The sequence below is a fragment of the Eubalaena glacialis genome, chromosome 13, assembly GCF_028564815.1.
Source record: "Eubalaena glacialis isolate mEubGla1 chromosome 13, mEubGla1.1.hap2.+ XY, whole genome shotgun sequence".
In the NCBI taxonomy this organism is placed as follows: Eukaryota; Metazoa; Chordata; class Mammalia; order Artiodactyla; family Balaenidae; genus Eubalaena; species Eubalaena glacialis.
Genome location: NC_083728.1, coordinates 79,230,343 through 79,251,191, shown reverse-complemented (window position 1 = coordinate 79,251,191; position 20,849 = coordinate 79,230,343). Strand labels below are relative to the sequence as shown.

General features: G+C 52.4%; 1 protein-coding gene across 1 annotated transcript; it reads right to left on the bottom strand.

The window, feature by feature from the left end:
- Positions 1–10,938: 10,938 nt before the first annotated feature.
- TRIM72 (tripartite motif containing 72) lies at positions 10,939–17,792 on the bottom strand. The gene is made up of 6 exons (XM_061209418.1): positions 17,403–17,792; positions 14,604–14,699; positions 14,284–14,514; positions 13,431–13,453; positions 12,426–12,544; positions 10,939–11,516 (listed from the first exon to the last, which is right to left on the bottom strand). The coding sequence occupies exons 1-6, from the start codon at positions 17,790–17,792 to the stop codon at positions 10,939–10,941; spliced, it is 1,437 nt and encodes a 478-aa protein (XP_061065401.1).
- Between the last annotated feature and the right edge of the window lie 3,057 nt (positions 17,793–20,849).

Sequence of the window (20,849 nt, the reverse complement as noted above, 5' to 3'; positions counted from 1 at the left end):
GACCATTTGATGATAGTGGACCAATGAAGTGTTATGCATAATCCAATTTTGTGCACCTGAGGTTAAAAAAAAGTATATGGGACTCACAGACACAGAGAACAAACTAGTGGTTACCAATATGGAGAGGGAAGTGGGGAGGGGCAAGATAGGGGTACAGGATTAAGAAATATAAACTACTATGTGTAAAATAGATAAGCAACAAGGATATATTGTACAGCACAAGGAAATATAGCCATTATTTTGTAATAACTTTAAATGGAGCATAATCTATAAAAATATTGAATCACTATGTTGTACACCTGAAGCTAATATAATATTGTAAATCAATACTTTTTCAATTCAAAAAAGTAAAATAGGGGCTTCCCTGGTGGCGCAGTGGTTAAGAATCCGCCTGCCAATGCAGGGAACACAGGTTCGAGCCCTGGTCCGGGAAGATCCCACATGCTGCGGAGCAGCTAAGCCTGTGTGCCACAACTACTGAGCCTGTGCTCTGGAGCCTGCGAGCCGCAACCGCTGAGCCACGTGCCACGACTACTGAAGCCCGCGTGCCTAGAGCCTGTGCTCCGCAACAAGAGAAGCCACTGCAGTGAGAAGCCCGTGCACCGCAATGAAGAATAGCCCCCGCTCGCCAAAACTAGAGAGAGCCTGTGTGCAGCAAAGAAGACCCCACGCAGCCAAAAATAGATAAATAAAAATTAAAAAAATAAATTAAAGTAAAAAAAATAAAGTAAAATATATATTTTTTTAAATATATGATTTCAGGGAATTCCTTGGCGGTCCAGTGGTTAGGACTCTGCATTTCCACTGCAGGGGGCATGGGTTTGATGCCTGGTCAGAGAACTGAGATCCCGCAACCCGCATGGCATGGCCAAAAATAAATAAATTAATTAATTAATTAAATATATGGTTTCTCTACTGGGGATCTTATACTTCCAAAAGTGGGAGTGTTGTCTCAAAAAGGTTTCTGAGGTAGGAGTGGGGAAAGAGATGGCCTGTCTTTGTTCTGCTAGTTCCTGTGACTAATTCCTGTGGCTGGCTCAGTTTCCTCACCCGTAAAATTAGCAATTTGGCCAAATCATTGCTGAAGCTCCTATTAAGAAAGGAAGGCTGAGTGAGTACTGGGCAGAGAGGCAAAACATGACAGGTGTCTCTGGCAACAGGCTTCCAGCGCCCCTGGAACAGCAGAGAAACCTCACCCCATCACAACCTCCCCCAGGGCCCCGCCTCCCTGTTCCCACCCCTCCCACTTCCAGGACCCCAGGTCTGGCCTCCGTTCTTCCCCGCTTCCTCAGTCTTGGATAACCAGTGCTGAGCCCGTTCCCCACGTCCCCACACCCAGCATCTGCCCCTCAGTCTCCCTTCCCCTCCCAGAAACCCAGTCATCCGGGCCTAGCCCCTAGTCATTCTTGGGAAATCCATTCTGCCTTCAGTACATGAAGATCCAGTGCCAGGTCTAGTGGTGCATGAAGCCACCTCCACACTCCCTTCTCCAGGCCTGGATGTTGCTCCCGGGCCCCGAGGAGCAGGCAGGGCCAGAGAGGGTGACTAGGTCCTCACAGCAGGGGTGACTCAGCCCCAAGGAACAGCCAGGGGGCCTGCTTTGCTGCTGTGTCCCTCCCAGGTCAGTTTTACTTGTCCCCCTGCCACTCCCCTTCTCTCTTGCCCACATCCAGGAACTGAGAATTCTCTAGAAGCCCTCTCGCTGCCTCCACATTTACCTCAGGAAGCCATCTGAGATCAGAGACTCTAAGCCAGTCAGAGGGTGTGACTGACACCAGCTGGTGGCTGGTCCCTCGGGCCTCACACCTCTCTGTGCTTCAGGCCTTCCCCCCACTGCAGCTGCTTCTCCCCGCCTGAGGGCTTTCTCTGAAGCCTCAGAAAGTGACCTTGCCCTTGTGAAAGCAGGCTAGAAGTGCAGGGGAATGAACCCCCACTTGGAGCCACCCTCTACCTGTGGCTGACAAGAGCCAGTCGTGTCTAGTGCCCAGATCTTCCCCCTCAGGTGGGGTGAGGCGACTGCTTCTCAGGGGAGGAAGCTCCACTCGCCACAGTGCAGACCTGCTTCAGAACCCACCTTCCCTACCTCACTTCCCCACACCCTGGAGGGGGCCGGTTCCTGCACCTCGTAAATAAGCCCGCTTTCCCTGGGATCTTTGTCTTAAGGTCTGCTTCTGGGGGAACCCAAACTAAGACCGTGGGATCTCTGAGAATTCTTTAGAGCAGTCCCTTCCCACTACAGATGAGGAAACTGAGACCCAGAGAGGAGACAACCTGCCCACCCCACCCCCAGCCTCCTGACGCCTGGTCATCACCACAGACATGGCCTCCTCCACTTGAAAGAGAACTTGCCAAAATACCTCAGATCCTTTAAGGACTGTTTCCCAGACTTCATTCATTCACGTATCATCTTTACAATTTTTGCCAGAAGCCACATGCCCTTTTCATATTTGTCACATTGCCACCTGTAGTATTTGCTTCACATATTTTAATAAACTCTCTTTTTCACTTAAATTTTCTTTTTCCATGTTAGTTTCTATTTTAAAAATAAAAATTATATTTTTAATAGATAATACATTCGTATTGTTCAAAATTCAAAAGGTTCAATAACGTACACAGTGAAGTTTCCCTCCCAGCCCTGCCCCCAACCTCCCAGAGCCACAGGACCAGTTTCTTGTATGTCTTTCCCGAGATAATCTAGGACTATACAAGCGTGTGTGTGCACGTGTGTGTGTTTTCTCTAATACATATATTTTTTCAATTTTTTATTGAGGCATAGTTGATGTACAATCTCATGTAAGTTTCAAGCGTACAGCAATTTTTAAAGATTATACTCCATTTATAGTTATTATAAAATATTGGCTATATTTCCTATGCTGTACTAATACATGTATTTCTTTTTTCATTTATTTATTTATTTATTTTTATTTTTGGCTGCGTTGGGTCTTCGTTGCTATGCAGGGGCTTTCTCTAGTTGTGGCGAGCAGGGGCTACTCTTCGTTGCGGTGTGTGGGCTTCTCATTGCAGTGGCTTCTCTTGTTGCGGAGCACGGGCTCTAGGCACGCGGGCTTCAGTAGTTGTGGCACGTGGGCTCAGTAGTTGTGGCTCATGGGCTCTAGAGCACAGGCTCAGTAGTTGTGGCGCCCGGGCTTAGTTACTCCACGGCATGTGGGATCTTCCCAGACCAGGGCTTGAACCCGTGTCCCCTCCATTGGCAGGCAGATTCTCAACCACTGCGTCACCAGGGAAGTCCCAATACATGTATTTTTAAAGTTAATGTCATATATCAAAACCATAGATAGAAGCCAGTATTATTTGCTTATAAATAGAAAGTAATGGTAAAAATAAATATAATAAATACAAAAGAAAATTAAATTCCTGCAAGACTTTGCTTATTATAGGGTCTGAACCTGAGACGAACATCTTTCTCTGTTACAAAGATGAGTAAGCGTCCAAGAGGTGCTAAGAGTCCCAAATGCAGACCTTCTCCTGGACTGAATCAGCAGGATTATATGTGTATCAAAAAGAGAATAACGTTCTCGTGTGTGAGTCACTGATGAATGACTGTTCCAGTAAAACCATCAAGTTATCGTTACAGAACATCCCTTCCAGAGACAAAATTTACTTCATGGCCTTGAGGTGTAAACTAGTTGTGAGTTAGACCGAACCAGCTTTGCCACTTCCTACTTTTGTTACCTCCTCTAAGCATCAGTATCCTCACTGGTTTGAAAAAGAAAATAACACTGATGGTCCCTGCCTAACAGCGCACTTGAGTGTGGTCCCATGATACATCTCTCTGAGTCCTCATCCCTCCATCTTGTGGACATCTATGACGGCACCCACTCACTGCCAAAAACGGGGAGACGGCAGAGAAATAGAAAGAAGAAAAGTTAAATCACCGGGAATCCCATGGGTGACATGTTTTGGCATTGCTTTTGTCTTTGTTTCAGAGAAATTTTTTCTCATAATTCCAACCATGGTGGATATATAGTTTGATATGACACTTGTTTGTTGTCTCTCACTTAAATCATGAGTAAGTCCCATTTCATTAAAAACTCTTTGACATATCGTACACTATTTGGTTCACAAAGTTTCATGATGGTTTGAAGGAAAACAACATACGTTTACACAGAGGAAGCTGTTTCTATCCATTCAGCCAGGCCTTGGGCAACTGAACAGGGGGTTTCCTGGCTCTCCAGTCCTTTCCTGAAACCCCCAGCTCCACCCAGCCTTTTAAAATTCTTTGCTCAGGCTCTATTCTCAGGAAAAAGTCTGAAAATCAGTAACAACTTAGGTTGGCTATGATTACCTTCAATTTCACTAACACAGCATTCCTTCTGAAGATCTCAAGGTACCTGTCATATCCCCCCCGGCAACTTCTTCAGATCTCTTTTAAGCTGAGGATTAAATAATGACTGTGTGGAAGACCAAGTCAAGAAAGGTCAAGATTTGGAGAGAAACAGACTTGGGCTCCAAGCCTGGCACCATCAGTCAGTTGTCATGAGAAACACAGTTTTCTCCAATAAGATGGAAACATAATTTCCATTCTCCCCCAACCCTCCAAGAGGATCAGATAAGATTATAGATTCGAAAGCGCTTGGTACAATCCTAAAGCACTTCCTATGTAAGGTGCGGTTGCTTTGAAATTGGGAGGTTCTGAAGAAGTTAGGGTTTAAGGTTCAAACTCCACTTAGGGACAAGGAATTTTCCTACAAGGCAGAGCAGTGGGGGTGTTGATACAAAGAGCACACGCTCAAGAGTTAGAAGCCCTCTCCTGCTGGAAGGACCTCACAGCTTAAAGAGAAGTGTCCATCCTTGTTCAGGTACCCTGAGGGCACAAAAATACCCATGCAAAAGACACTTGGGCCTGAGCTTTTCAAAAACTTTTTCTCTGAAACCCACAAGGCACAGAATTCCAAAAACAAAAGACAAACTGTCTGATTAGGAGAAAAAAACTTGCAACGTATGTATGTAGTAGACAAAGGATATGTATGCAGAATTTATAAAGAACCACTATAACTCATTAGGAAAAAGGAGCAAGTGATATGCACAGGCAATTTTTAGAAGAGGAAATATAACTGGTCTATAAATACATGTAATGAAAAATATGTAAATTAAAATAACAGTGGGACATCTGAAGCTAACAACATTGTAAATCAACTCTACTCCAATAAAAATTTTAAAAAAAGAACAGTAGGATACTGTTTATTTATTTCTTACCACATTGGCAAAAAGAAAGAAGAATTTGAGTTTGATAATATTGAGTGCTGGAGAAGATTTAGGGAAACTATATTCTCGTATTGGCGCTATTTGGAGTATAAACTGATAGAGACAATTTTTGTTTAAAGTCCCAAAGCTGAGGACAGTACATGATCACGATCAATACGCTGCCCCAGATTCTAAAGAGAGCTGCGGACATACCCTTTGGGACTTCCTAGTGAGAGATCAGGTCCAGCCCCACAAATTCCACCCACATCACCCACCTGGATGGACTAGAGAGTTGTGGGGTTTCCCCTCCTGCCCCCCAAAGAGGGCTTCTCACACCCGGAAGCAAGTGAGAGGGTTTACCAAAAGAAGCCTTCATGGAGATTGGAGGTAGCTCTCCCGCCCTGGGCTGCAGGAACTGGAAAGATGAAGGCTGGCGAGAAGTTCTTAGGAGAACCTGACACATGTCCCCTGGGCTTGGAGACCTACATGGACTTGGAGACTGACGCTGGCTTCCCATCTGGAGGACTCTAAAGGAGGGACAGAGTATACAGGAGCAGCCCAAGATGGTTAGGCAAGGAGAGAGATGGGATCACACCCTTATCTTTATGTGAGAAGCCCTAGGCCAAGTGAATGCGGACAAAAGTAACTGGGCTCAAGGTGTGATAGGTCCCTGCTTGGGGCAGCCGCCCACCTGCCTTGGCAAAGGGACCCAGCAGTAATGTAACCACTGCAGGAGTGTGGCGCGGGGACGCAGGGCAGGAGCTGAGGGGTTGTCACAGGAGGGCCCGAGAGTGTCTGCCTACATCACCTCTGAAGAACCCAACAACGCCTCCCATGAAAGCAGCAGTATTTGGATGCCCGTCATGACAGGGGTCCCAGATTAGAGCCACCACCAATCATATGTCACTCTGCCTCTTTTTCCTCTAAGTAACCTGAACCTTGAAGGAACCAGCAGAGCAGGGGTGGGGAGGGTTTGCGGGAAGGAAAGGGATTGAGAGGAGAGTGAAAAACCCGATCCCCACCCCCTTTTCCACTGAAGTGGAAAGTGGTCGCTTTAAATTGACAGTGATGTTGAAATTTTGAATTATGCTGGACTGGACATTCTCATACCTGAAAATGATATCAGAATGACTGTTCTGATACCTGAGAATGACCCAAAAGCTATACAGTCCTCCAGAGCATGGCTGAAACCAGTGATAAAAGATAGTTTCCTGATGTAATCCTTCAGGTCCAACAGCTTTGAAGTTTTAACCACTTCATGTCCATGTAATCCTTCCACTCCACCACTTTTTCTTCAAGTCCACAATTTAATGGTGACACCATTAAAATGTTTAAGATGCTCATGCTGGGACTCAGAAACTCCACCACTCAGTACCTACCCTAGAGAAGAAACCCTTGCACATGTGCACACAGAGGCACATCCACAGATGTTAACTGCAGCATTGTTTGTAATAACAAAGGTTAGAAACAAATACCAATCAATCAGGGAATGATAAAGTAAGCTATGGCACATTCACACAGTGGAATACTACACCACAATCAAAAAGGAGAAGGTACATTCTATATAGTAACATGGACAGACTGTATGACTGAATTGAAAAAAGGATGTTGCAGAATATGTAGAATAATATGTCATACTCATATAGAGTATGACATCATTTATACAGAAAGAAAAACACTGTATTATATATCAATATTATCTGTGGGACACATATATGTACAGAAAATCCTGGAAAACTACTCACCAAACTGACAACAGGGGTCATTTCTGATGAGGGAGGAAGAGAAGAAATTAGGATTTGAGAGCATGGGCAGAGAACTTCCCCCTTGTAAAATATTATTAAGTATATTCATGCATTATTTACATATTTTTTAATTTTTTAAATAATTTTAAGAACTCATATCCTTGAGGGTCTGAAAGTCTAGATCCAAACAGCCAGCACCAATGCAAAACTTTGTGGACATCTCTTGTTTAATCTCAAAAATCTGTGCAAATTCTGTACTCCATAATGTTTCTTTTGATACGAACATGATGTTTTCAATGTTTACTTATTGGTTGAATAACACAACTTTCCCACCACCACCACCATTATCAAGAAAAAGAAGAAGGATCTTGGCGTAAAGGTGAGGCTCCAGGACATACCATGCACCTCTGGTACGTCCTTCAGGGTCAGACCATCATGTTCCCAGGGATACTCAAACCCCGGGGAAGAGGCAACCAAGACTGGCAGCCTAGCGAGATGCTGGTTGTCGTGAGGCCTAGGGTTATGCGGATAAATGAAATAAATGAAATATTGAATACAAAGTTATTGACCCAAAACAAGCTCTCAATAAATGTTTTTGCCCGCAGTTTAGCATGACCCTGGCAGGTGCCAGTTTGTTCTTGGACACACAGAAGTCAGGAGGCACAGGAAACCTCTCTGCAGCCAGTTGCAGTGGGTTCCCAGAGTGTCCACGAAGGGGTAAGTATCAATACTAAAGGAGGAGATTCTGATCCTTTGCTGGAGGGATCCACATCTCTGTTCCCATTTCCCCTTCCTCCAGCCCCAGGGAGATTCTGGCTGAATCAGGTGACCTCCATCCAACAAGGATCAGGCAGAATTTCCCACAAACTCATCCCCTCACGACTGCCTGTGGCTCAGGGACTCCATCTCTCATTCAGTCAGCCATGGGGAAGGTCACCGGGTCATCTCTCTCAATGCACACAGCCAAGCCAGGCTAAATTTACACACAAAGAACCTGTGAAGGCTGTGAAAAGGAAGTTTCCCACTGTAATTCCAACAAAAGAAAATTGCCCGCTGTAACTCCAACTCGTGGAGCAAATGGCTGAGGGCAGCCGCAGAAGAGCCGTGAGACCCATCCCCGCATCTGTGCCCAGTCCCCGCGGGCTGCTCCCTTGAGCAAGGCAGGGACACAAAGGCAGGCTCAGGGACACCCAGGGCCCCTCACGGGGGCAGCTCTCTGGAGGAGTCCCCACAACAGTCGAGGACACATCCACCCAACCTTCCCTCTCTCCTTCACTTGGGGTCAGACGGGCATCACAATCTGACGGCCCCATTTTCTCTCTCACAGGCATCTTCCCTCAAAAAAAATCCTTGCACATTTAATCCTGTCTTGGCATCTGTGTCTCAGAGTACCCATTTCCTAGAAAAGGGCTGGAGGCTCTTGGGCCCAAGAGCCTCCAGCCCTCCCCAGGCACCCATGACGGGGATTCAGTGCAGTGGTTGCACGTTGTAAAGAGGTGCTGGGATCACGAGAAGCTAAGAAATGTGGTGTTTCTGGAGAAACTTGTAGGATGAGTGGGGGAAGGAAAAGCCATTCCTAGTGGAGAGTTGCATAATATGGGGTGTACAGGGACCCCAAGAGTTCAGTAGGGCCAGAGTGTAGGCGTATGTGTACACGAGGCACAAGATGAGGCTGGAGGGGGGATTCCCTGGCGGTCCAGTGATTAGGACTCCACTTTCACTGCCGAGGGCTCGGGTTCAATCCCTGGTCAGGGAACTAAGATCCCACAAGCCGAGCGGCGCGCGCGGGCAGCCAAGCCAAAGACTGGGGGCTTCTTCCTGCAGGAAACTAGGAGTCCTTGAAAGTTTTGAGCAACTGAATCACATGACCACATCTGGGTTTTTGGAAAGATTTGATGGGTCAAGACTGAAGGCTGGGCTGGCCATGAGAGGATACTGCCTAGCAATAGGACATTCATCTCTTCACACGGATTCAATGAGGAAGGAGTCAGAATATAATCGTGTTTATTCATGCTGCTGGATTCGACACCCAAAGAATCCCTTTACTTTATGGTTTTATTTTCTAGCATGAAAGAACTTCTCAAATGAATCCTCTCTTCTGTGTCCCAGAGCCAGGGCCCAAGAGGCCCTCCTCTGTGAGACGCAGCCAGGAGTGCACCCCCAGCCAGGTCTTGAGGCCTTTCTTACCCTGCCGACCTTCCTCTCCCCCCACCCCCAGAAAATTCCCACAGTTGCCAGGGGGCCCCAGGCCTTTTCACACAGCAGCAGCAGGCCCACTGGTGACAATGAATGGCCGCAGGCCTTCACCCTCCCTTAGGATGAGAGAGGCAGCAGCCACCTGTCCCACCTGCCTGAGTCCCCAAAAGCCTCTCCCTCCAGGGAAGAGGGACTCCCACTCTTGGCTTCAGTGGTTACTCCAAAACCCAAGAAACAGGCCTTTGAGTTAAAAAAAAAAAAAGTTGGCTTTTGAGGAAGCAACTGGTGGTTGGGGGGTGTGATGAGGTGAGAGCTTCTATCCTCCACAAGCAGCAGGGCCCAGGGCAGGGCTAGCTTCAGGCTCTTTCTCTTGGTTGGCAACTTGGGGGATTTCCTCCATGTCCTAGACACTCAGTGAACATATTCCAGAGACAAAGGGCAAAAAATTGGGGGTCAGTTTATTCACCCAGCATAGGCTCTGGCAGTTTTTGTTTTTTTTTTTTTCTTATGTATTTATTTGTTTGTTTTTTATTTTTGGCCGCGTTGGGTCTTCGTTGCTGAGCACGGGCTTTCTCTAGTTGCAGTTGCAGCGAGCAGGGGCTACTCTACGTTGCGGTGCGTGGGCTTCTCATTGTCTTGGCTTCTCTTGTTGCAGAGCACAGGCTCTAGGCCCGCGGGCTTCAGTAGTTGTGGCTCGCGGGCTCTAGAGCACAGGCTCAGTAGTTGTGGCGCACGGGCTTAGTTGCTCCGCAGCATGTGGGATCTTCCTGGACCAGGGCTCGAACCCGTGTCCCCTGCATTGGCAGGCGGATTCTTAACCACTGCGCCACCACGGAAGCCCTCTGGCAGTTTTTAAACAGCCGTTGCATGGAGGAATATGTTTTGGGTTTTCTATGCCTCATAGCTGATAGCTATGTGATAACTGACTCTCTATAACAGAGAGCTGACTGAACAGAAGGATGGCTAAGTCAGCAATGCTTCAGGTGTGATCCTGCTTGTGACCTGTAGCATCAGCGTCCCCTGCAGACTTGTTAGAAAGGCACATTTTTGACCTGCCCTGACCTACTGAACCAGAACTGTTAGGTGCTTTGAAAAGGTGATATTGATGCATGCTCCGGTTGGGGAATCACCAAGTGGAAGGCCTCTTGCTACAGTGAGTCTGGACCCTGGCAGTGGAGGCCCCCAAGGGGGAGCGGAGTGCAAGGCTGCAGGGGCTCCTTGCTCTACAGCAGGGCTCCCCAACCCCCAGGGCCACGGACCGGTGGCAGTCTGTGGCCTGTTAGGAACCAGGGCCGCACAGCAGGAGGTGAGCTGCGGGCAAGCCAGCCGAAGCTTCATCTGCACTCCCCATCGCTCCCCATCGCTGGCATTACCGCCTGAACCATCCCCCAAACCCCCACCCCCGCCCCCCATCCGTGGAAAAATGGTCTTCCACGAAACCGGTCCCTGGTGTCAAGAAGGTTGGGGACCGCTGCTCTACAGAGTTCTCCAGCTCCTCTCCGCAATTCTCCCCAAGCCCCCTGACCCTTAATCTGTTTCTTCCCAGAACCCTCGGGCTTTCCTGGTTCTCCAAGTGGAGTTCCCCCACTGACCTGACTTCAGATCTCCCTTTCCCACCAGCACCCCAACCCCTGGCTGGCAGTCCCCTGTTCATGCCAACCCCAAAGTTCTCAGAACGCTTTAAGTCCCCGGTCCCCAACCCCCTCCGCCCTGCCTTCAAGCCCGGCAACCCGACCCGTCTCTCCCTCCAGGCCGGCAGGGCCCGCACCCCTCCCCAAACCCGGCGGGCGGCTCAGGCCTCCCCGCCGCTGTCGGGCCCCACGAGCAGCAGCGGCTGAGTGTTCTTGCCCTTGTCGTGCCAGCACACGTCGAAGAAGGGGTACACAGGCCCGGGCAGGCGCTCGTGGAAGGCGAAGAGCAGCTCGAGCGCGTCGGGGTCGCTGGCGTCGTAGAAGGAGAGGACGCCATCGCAGAAGCTCAGGTAGATCCCGATGCGCGTCGGCCGCCTCTCCGGGGTGCGCAGGGCGCGGGGCTCCTTAGCCTCGACGTGAGCCTCCAGGATCTTGCCTTCGCGCAGCCCGAGCAGCCAGAGCCCCTGCGAGGGCACCGCTTGCAGCCGGCCGCGGCGACCGGCCTCGGCCGCGATCACGCCCAGCGCCCAGCGCGGCTTGTCGCCCACCTCCACCTCCCAGTAGTGCTCGCCCTCGGAGAGCAGCTGGTGCGCCACCACCGCCACGGCCTTGTCGAACTGGCGCGGGTCCTCTCCGGCCGGCGGCACCTTCTGCTCCGAGCACTCCACGCGGCGGCCCGAGGCACCCAGCACCAGGCTTGGGTGGGCCGTGCTCGGGTCAAAGGTCAGCTCCTGCAGCGCTGCCACCGGAGGGAGGAGGGTCAGGCCCTGCGGGTGTGGCGCCCGCGAGCCTTCCGCCCACCCACCTGTGGGCCAGCTTCGTCTCCTCTAATCCTCCCGGCATCTCTGGGAAGTGAGCCCCTCTCTGCTCACTGGTGGGGGCCAAAGACCACACCTCTCAGGGCTTCAGATTGTTCAGCTGTAAAACGAGGCCATAATTGCCTCCTTCCAGGGTTGTGGGCCGGATTAAGTTGATACAAGGCATGTCACTCGCCATCTAAGGCCCCAGAGCAGGAGATGGTCAGGAAGCCTGGTCCTAGGCCAGTCCCTACCTCACCCCACTGTGTGACCTCAGTCGTGATCCAGTCTCTGGGCCTTAGTCTTCTCTTGGATAAAATGGAGGTCCCTCCATTCCCACCAGTGAGGGCTGCACCAGCCTTGTGTACGTGTCCTGGAGCTCTGTAACCTGTAGCACCCCAATGTGCTTTAGCTGTTGGGGAGAGGAGGCTGAGCCCTTGGGCCTCCCCAGCCACAGGCCAGAGTCAGTGTCTGACCCCAGGGTTCCATCTCTGCAGGTCCTCAGCCCCCAGTTATCAGGGATCATCATCTCCACTGGCCAACAGGGGCAGGGACGGGCCAAGGATCACGCAGGGCTCAAACCCGGGCCCCCGCCTCCCCTCTACCGGCAGCAACATCCTTGCAGTAAGCAGCGTCCTCACCATGTCAGTCACCCACCTGAAAACCCCATGCCCTTTAAGATCCTTCTCTGAGCACAGGTTATGAAGGTGCAGGGAAACCCCGAGGGAAAGGGGCAGTGGGCCCTTCTTGGATGACCTCCCCAGCTGGGACCTCCCTCTCTGTATGTGGCCGGAGCCTCCCATCAACCACACAGTTACAAACGCAAACCCAGAGTGAGACCCTCCCAGTACCTGGCATCAGAGCTCGGAACATCTTCCTCCACACCTGGAATTTGAAGTCATCTGAGATGACGGGCAGCTGGATGTCCAGACGGGCAGGTGGTGGTGACTCTGCCAGGATCTTCTGCAGCCTGGGGGGGGAGGGGGGGGAGGTGTGTGAGAAGGGACTTCCTGGAGGAGGCACGGGGTTGGGGGAGGGCAAGCGGGAGTACCCAGAAGAGAGGAGGACGCGTGCTGTGGTGGAGTTCCAGGGTCCCCCCCACACCAGCCCCACCACATCACACCCTGGCTTAAAACTCCTCTGTTGGTGTTTCAGTTGGGGAAGATTAAAAAGTTGTGGAGATGGATGGCAGTGATGGTTACACAACAACATGAATGTACTTAATGCCACTGAACTTAAAATGTACACTAAAAAATATGGTTAAAATGGGGAATTCCCTGGTGGTCCAGTGGTTAGGATTCTGTGCTTTCACTGCCGATCCCTGGTCAGGAAACTAAGACCTCGCAAGCCGCGCCAAAAAAAAAAAGGTTAAAATGGTAAATTTTATGTTATGAATATTTTACTAGAATTTTTTTAAAGCCTTCTGTTGGGATAAGGTCCAGTTCCTCCGCCCTTCACAGTTGGGCCCCTCCTGCCTCACCAGCTTCATCTTCCCTCCCTCTTAGCGGTTTGCACTGCTGTTCCCTCTGCCTGCAATGCTCTTCCACCAACTCTTTAACCTAGCCAACTCCTGTTCACTCCTTCAGCGTCCAACTCTACAATGCACACCTCCGGAAAACCTGCCCTGGCCACCCCCTCCCCTCCACGGCAGCACTGAGTGATTCCTGTGTCCTGTGTCCCTGTCTGTCTCCAGGACCAGTCTGGGAGGTCCCTGAGGAGAAAGACAGGTTGGGTTCTTTTCTACATCCACACAAAGTGCAGGGGAATCGCAGTGGACTGAATGGGAGTAGAGGGTGCCAGTGTCCCTGGCAGACAAGGGCAAAGTGGGAAAGGGGGCAGGGCCAGGCTGATCTCACCTGCTGGTCACCAGGCAGTATTTCTGGAAAGAGAGAGAAAGAGAATGGAGCTGAGCAGGCAGTGGGCACACTGGGGACTTCTGAGGGTGGGGGGGACCACAGAAATGCTGAGTGTGGGACCAGGAAGAATCAGAGAAGACAAAAGAAACCCAGAATTCAAGGTCGCCCTTAGCCCTTTACCTCTGTGTGAATTAGAAAAAAGTACCCTCCTGGGACTTCCCTGGTGTCCCAGTGGTTAAGAATCTGCCTGCCAATGCAGGGGACACGGGTTCAAGCCCTGGTCCGGGAAGATCCCACATGCCGCGGAGCAACCGGGCCCGTGCGCCACAACTACTGAGCCTGCGCTCTAGAGCCCGCGAGCCACAACTACTGAGCCCGCGCGCCTAGAGCCCGTGCTCCGCAACAAGAGAAGCCACCGCAATGAGAAGCCCGTGCACCGCAACGAAGAGTAGCCCCCGCTCGCCACAACTAGAGAAAGCCCGCATGTAGCAACAAAGACCCAACGCAGCCAAAAATAAAATAAATACAAATAATTTTTTTTTAATTTAAAAGAAGAAAAAAGTACCCCCTTCCTCAAGAAACTAATTCCACCTGGTAAAAAAATTGTCCTAATAAATATGCAGACCTACAATATCTATGATATGAATGGTGCCCACTTAGATATAGTGTCCTTGTGCAGTGCCCAGCTTAAACAACCATAATGGCCATCTTGGGGTGCACCCCTCCTCAGTGTGTGACCCTGGCTCGTCCCTGCCCCTCTCTGGACCTCAGGGTCCCTGCCTGACAATGGAATGAGGTCTCTGAGACCTGAACCCTGGCTGAGGGGCAGAGAGGAAAGCCATCCAGTGCTCACCATGAGGAACTCAGTCTGTGGCTTGTCTGCCACCTCCTCCAGCACCTTCTCCATCTGCCGCAGCTGCTCCAGGTAAGAGTTCAGGCTCCCCAGCTCCCGCCGCAAGGCTACCCCTGCCTCACCCCGTACACGTTCAGCTTCGCGGTCCAAGGAGCCCTCCAGTGCAGCCAGGAACAAGCGCATCTTGCCCAGCTGCTCTCCCACGGCCCCCCGGAACTGACGCACTGTCTCCTGTGGGGACAGACAGACAAAAACATTTGGCTGGGGACCCCCCAACCTAGACCCCCAGTCCCCGGGCTCTGCTGTGCGGAGCCCCTCACCTCCACCTCCACCAGCTGATGCTCGAGCACGGCCACACTCTTCTCCTTCCGCATACACGCCTCCTGCAGCTGCAGCTTCTGCTGTGGGAGCTGCGTCTGGGGCGGTGAGACATAAAGAAGTGATGTTGCTGCCCACCTCCCCCACTTAACCTGCTCCCTCTGGCTCAGCCTCAGTGCCAGCTTCTCTTCCAGCCAGGCTGACATTTTACCATACACACTCGCTGGTCTCAAGTCCTTGCCGGTACCGGTTCTGAGGTCTAGAATGCTTCACCCTCCTGTTGTCTGTCTAGGTAAGTCCTCCCTAGCCTTGCCTTCCTTCCCTGATTCCATCCCCTCAGCAGACAGCCCCCCAGCACAGGTCTTTGTGAGGATGATAATCACAAATGTGGTTTGGTCTCCTCCACTGGAGGGGCAGGGGCTTTGCACACAGCAGGTTTCAGCGGTGAGCAGAGGGTGTGTAAAGAAGAAATGCAGCCTCCTGCTATTCCTGGCCTTCACCCTGTACCTAAAAGCAGAACCTTAGCAAAACACCCTAATCAGCCTCCCTGCACACCGGTGGGCTCTGGGGGTAGACATTTTAATAAAAATGTCTTCTGCATGGATGAACCAAACATATCTGTGGGTCAGCTCCTACTCTAGGTCTGTCAGTCTGTGACTCCTGAAATGCAGGTGTAAGGGAGTTCCTATACCTCCAGCCAAAGCCACTGTTTGCTGGCAGGTGCACGGCCCTGGAATCAGACCCATGGCCCTGGAATCAGCCATGCCTCCATGGCTTCCAACCTCAGTTTGCTCTTCTGCAGAATGGGAACTGTCATCCCCACCTCACCTCTGGTTGTGACAAATTGGCAGCCTCCTTCCCACCTCCCACTAAAGGAAGCTGGGAGACCCTCTAGGCACTGTTTGCTGATGAATCCTCACCGGAATTGGACCATGGGCTCCCGTGGCCAGCCACCAGGTCCGTCTCCTCCCCCAGACGTCCTGCAGGGCCACAGCCCTGCCTGCTGCAGGACGGGGTGGGCCTGGTGGCTCTCAGCCGTCCAAGGTTCATGGGCAGAAGGGCTGAGCCATGGGGACCAAGCACAATGCCACCCTAGAAGCTGGGGGCTGCACAGACACTTTCGGAACATCCTGCAGTGAGGAGGTGTGGGGAGCAGTGCTCCACGACATGGTGTGTGGTGGATCTTACCGACAGGCTTGTCTCCTTCTACTCCGAGGCGTGCAGGAGGAGGCAGCACGGCTTCAGGGGATCGTGAGTGTCCCCCTCACCTGGCAGATCCCATTCAACCATACTTGGGTCTGGCAAATGGTCTCTGGACCCAGCCCCTCTTCCTCCCCAAGGACCCAGGCGTTCAGTCCCACCCCAGGCTTCCTGCCCCACTCCTCTTTCAGGCTCCTTCCAGGGATCCCCATTTCAGACCTCCAGCCAGCCCCTCCCTGCGGCTTAGGGTTGGGCTGGTACAGACCCTGGCAGACTGTATCCCACCCCACCTGCCCCCTCGAGGCTCCTGGGCTGCCTGGTGCCCTGTCCCATTTCACGGACTCTGTTCTCTCTTCGCAGATAAAGATGGGTAAGGATGGGAGTTCTGTGGTTATCAGCAGAGGTGAGCCTGGGTAGGGAGGGCTCCTGGGTGGAGGAGGCTCCTGCACTGGGTTAGGGACCACCAGCCAGCACCGAGCGGGACTGTGCAAGGCTGAAGCCGGAGGTACGGTGAAGTTGGGCCCCTGGGGGAGACTGGGGCCCTCGAATACCAGCCTCAGGGCGGGGTCTACCCCCTCTAGGAGTCTGGAGGCCAAGGAGAAGTGCATTGCAACGCTGATGTTTGTGGGCAAAGATTACCCCCCCACCCCACCCCCCACCTCCCCCAAACAGCAGCGCGAGAAGAGGGTGGCAGCTTCTGCACCGCGGAGACGGAGACGGAGGACCGCTCCATGCCTCCAGACCCCGCCTCCTCCCGCCCCTGCACCTGTCGTTTATTCTTCCAACAACCCTATAAATGCTTCATGACAGACCTCCTTGGGCCTGTGTATACATAAACCCTCCTGTAGATGCATGCGTGTGATTTGCCATACGTATGACAGCTGAGCCAGCGTGTGCCTGTGTCCCCATTTGCCAATGTCTGGGTGTCTTTGCTGGGCTTCCATGGAGATCGCCAACCTCGGAGCGCACAACTGTGTGTGGGCTCTGGAAGCGTTCGGAACTTCCAGCTCCAATCACAGTAACAGCCTGGACTTGGGTCTCGGTGCCAACCTGGGCCTGTGCACAGAGGTGCGTACCCAGGCGTGCCTTGGCCTCCCGGGTCCCCTTGGATTAGGCCACATCTGGTGACGGTCAGGCCCGCACAAGCTCGGAGGCTCCAGGGGCGCGGGGGGGCCACCGCCCAGCAGCTGTGTGCCCACCACGCCCCCCCCCCGGCCAGCCCCGCGCCTCTTACCCGGGCCTCGGCCCAGCAGCAGAGCCTGCGCGCCTGGGCCGCGGGCACCGACTCAGTCCTCGCTCAGCCCCCGGCTCCGCAGACTCCGCCCTGTGGCTGAGCCCCCCGCATCTCCGGCGCGCTCCAGCTGCCGCGCCTATCCCGCCGAGGCCGGTCTCCGAGCGCCTCTTCAAGGCTCGGGTCTCCGCCAAGCTCCGCCTTCAGCTCATCAGCCCCCCCATTCCCTAGCCGCCCTGCCCCGCCCGCGTACCAGGCAACTCCAGGCGCACCGGGCCCTGAAGCTCAAGAGGCCCGATCGGCCCGGCCCCGACCCGTCCAACAACCCCCTCCGCCCCCGCCCCCCACCGGAGGCCGCCCGGCCCCGCACCTTGAGGCGCGCATGGGCTTCGGCGGCGGGCAGCAGGCGGTGGCCGCGGTGCGAACCGAGCGAGGCGCACACGCCGCACACGAGCACGCGGTCCTGCTCGCAGTAGATGCTCAGCGGGTCTAGGTGCTCCTCGCAGTGGCCCTGCGGCACCTGCGCCAGCCCCTCCACCAGGCGCGCCAGTTGCTGGTTGGTGCTGAGCGCCTGCGGCCGCGTGGGTGCCTGGCAGCTCGGGCAGAGCACCGTGCCGTCCGCCGCCGGCTCCCCTGCCACGCGGCCTAGGCAGGCGCGGCAGAAGCTGTGGCCGCACTCGGCTGTCACGGGCGCGTCGAACAGCTGCAGGCACAGAGGGCAGGACAGCTCCTGGTGCAGGAGGCCGGGTGCAGCCGACATTGCGGGCCTGGGTAAGGAGGTGTTGGTCAGGGAGGCTCAGCGGAGCCACAATCCCGGGCCAGCCCCAGCCCCAGGGGGGGTTGGCAGCCCGCAGGGAGGACCCCCAGCCTATAGAGGCCTCTCATCTCAAACAGGAAGGGACTCTGGTTCCGGCCAAGGGAGGGAAGGGGACTCCCTCTCAGTCCCAAAGGCAGCCTCAACTGCGGTTCTCAGCCCCGGCCCCCCAAATAGCCCCTATCAGGGACCCGGTCTCAATCCCAGTTCCTAAGCACGAGGCTGGGTTGCAAACACGGTCTTACCCACTGTCCTTCCCCCGACTTAGCCCCAGGCCTCAGCCCCAACCCCAATTCTCCAGCGCCCCTCCCCCCTCCCCTCCTCTCACCTCTCCAGGGCCTGCAGCCCTCCCCTCCCCCATATCCCCAGGCCGGCCGGACCCGCAGGACTCACAGGTCTGGTTGGAGATCTTGGACAAAAGGAGACTCGCAAGAGGCCCAGTCAAGGTCAGGCCTAACTGTAGGTGGGTCAGAGCTGTGTCTGAAGACAGGTGAGAAGGAAGCACCGAGCTCAGAGCGAGGACAAGGGACACCACGGGTGATGGGCACGCAGTGAATAGCAGACAGACCCTCCCAGACTGAGCTCTGGCCCCAGGACTATATTTAGCTGCCCTGCCCATCCCCTTCCATCACGTCTGGAAACCGTTCTAAAAGTGAGGACTGAGCGGTCAGACAAGCATCACATGTCAAGGCCACCTGTCCTGGCCCATCCCCTGCCCAGCCTGGAGCCAGAGCTCAGAGCCAGCAGAGAGACAGGGCCTCTCATACCACAGAAAAGACAGAAACATGACTGGAGGGAGTCTCCCCTTTCTCCCTCACCCCGACCTCCACACTCTCCAGCCTCCCCTGTTCCCTGCCTGTGGCCCCCTCCCCAGCTTGTCACCCACTTATTCCCCAAGCTTAAGGCTCTCCAAAGTCACACTGGCAGTATTATTTCCACCTGCGGGAGAATAGAACCTCCCCCAACCCTGAAAGTTTTTCTTGCTGCAGGGCTGAGGGGAGAGCCTTTTCCCTGTTGGTGTCTCCAGTGCTCAGCACAAGCTGTGGGGCAAAGTGGGCCTCCCTAAGTGCTTGGAAAATGAGTGATAGAGGGACAGCTAAATAAATGAATGAACTAGATCCAGAGCCTGCAGCTGAGAACTCCATTCTGCTCTGGGAGCCTCAAGACTTATCCTTCAAATCTCAATTTAAAAAAGATGTGTCACATATATACAATGGAATATTACTCAGCCATAAAAAGAAACGAAATGGAGGTATTTGTAGTGAGGTGGATGGAGTTAGATTCTGTCATACAGAGTGAAGTAAGTCAGAAAGAGAAAAACAAATACAGTCTGCTAACACATATATATGGAATCTAAGGGGAAAAAAAGGTCATGAAGAACCTAGTGGCAAGACAGGAATAAAGACACAGACCTACTAGAGAATGGACTTGGGGATATGGGGAGGGGGAAGGGTAAGATGTGACAGGGTGAGAGAGTGGCATGGACATATATACACTACTAAATGTAAAATAGATAGCTAATGGGAAGCAGCCGCATAGCACAGGGAGATCAGCTCGGTGATTTCTGACCACCTAGAGGGGTGGGATAGGGAGGGTGGGAGGGAGGGAGACGCAAGAGGGAAGAGATATGGGAACATATGTATATGTATAACTGATTCACTTTGTTATAAAGCAGAAACTAACACACCATTGTAAAGCAATTATACTCCAATAAAGATGTTAAAAAAAATAAAAATAAAAATAAAAACCAAAGTCCTCACACCCTAGTCATCACTCATCTCTCCCTCTGCTCACTCCCGCCTCGGCCTTTGCATTTCTCTCCCCTCTGCCTGGAACGCTCTTTCAAACCCCAGTTATTTTGTGACTGCCTCCCCCTCCTCCCTCAGATCTTTACCCCATGTCACTTTTTCAGTGGGGCTTTTCCTAACTCCCTGATTTTAAATCTCACATCTCCCTTCCCCTTTTTATTTTTCTCCATAACATTTATCACGATCTGACACATGATATATTTTACTTGTTGGTTTCCTGTCTGTCTCCTCCTACCAGAATATAAATTTTGTTCACTGCTCATCTCCAACTTTGAACAAAGCCTGTGGCACACAGCAGGTGCTCAGTAAATACTCAATGAATGAATAAACACAGAGACTCACTCTGTCCTTCTCTTCTGGCCTCTCAGCCTTTTCCTGGATTTGTTCATTTCTCCCTCGACCACTCTCCGTCTCTGTTAGTCTGAGCTTCGACAAGAGCCGGGTCAATTGTCCCATGAGAGTAGCCAGACACCCAACAGGTGAGAAACAAGGAAGAATTATTTTCCCTGCTTATAAAGGTGAAGGAAGCAGCTGTCCCCCTTCCCTCCTTAAAAGTCTTCTTCTTTTTTTTTTTTGGCCACGCCTTGCAGCATGAGGGATCTTAGCTCCCTGACCAGGAATCGAACCCGTGGCCCCTGCAATGGAAGTGTGGAGTCTTAACCACTGGACCACCAGGGAAGCCCCCCTTAAAGATCTTCTTACTCCAACTTTTTGGCAAGTAAATAAATCTCCCCAGGAGTCAGATAGCTCCTAGCACACCTCTGCTTTTATGACTTGTCTCTGAGTTCAGGGGCTCATTCCTTCTTGAACATTTGAAGTTCTTGCATGTTTCATGCTGGCCCGCTGAGGGAGCTGCTCCAGGCTTCCTGGCACCTTGGGGTCTTAACCTAGGAACTTTGTTCGGGCTGTAATGATTTGGGCCTCTCGCGAAGAGATAAGTGAGGTTTTATCATTCTTTTGGATTAGAGCACTTAATCCTGGTTATATGAAGGATTCTGGTTATATGAAGAGTCTCAGGAAGGTAGGGCTTTTTACCGGAACCCTGAGAAATCCAGAGAAGTTCCACTTCCCCAAACAGGAGGCAGGTGGGGATGAGAGCACATCTGGAGCTGGTCTCTGAAACCACTAGCCACTTCATTTTGGTTCAAAAAGTCAACAACCTGAATGTAGATCTCACCTGGAGTTTCCACCCCTA

Coding starts and splice junctions, on each gene's coding strand:
- TRIM72 (XM_061209418.1), bottom strand. CDS start 17,792: ATGTCGGCTGCACCCGGCCTCCTGCACCAGGAGCTGTCCTGCCCTCTG. Junction 14,515..14,603: donor ATCAGCTGGTGGAGGTGGAG/GTGAGGGGCTCC, acceptor CTGTCCCCACAG/GAGACAGTGCGTCAGTTCCG. Junction 13,454..14,283: donor CACAGACTGAGTTCCTCATG/GTGAGCACTGGA, acceptor CTCTCTTTCCAG/AAATACTGCCTGGTGACCAG.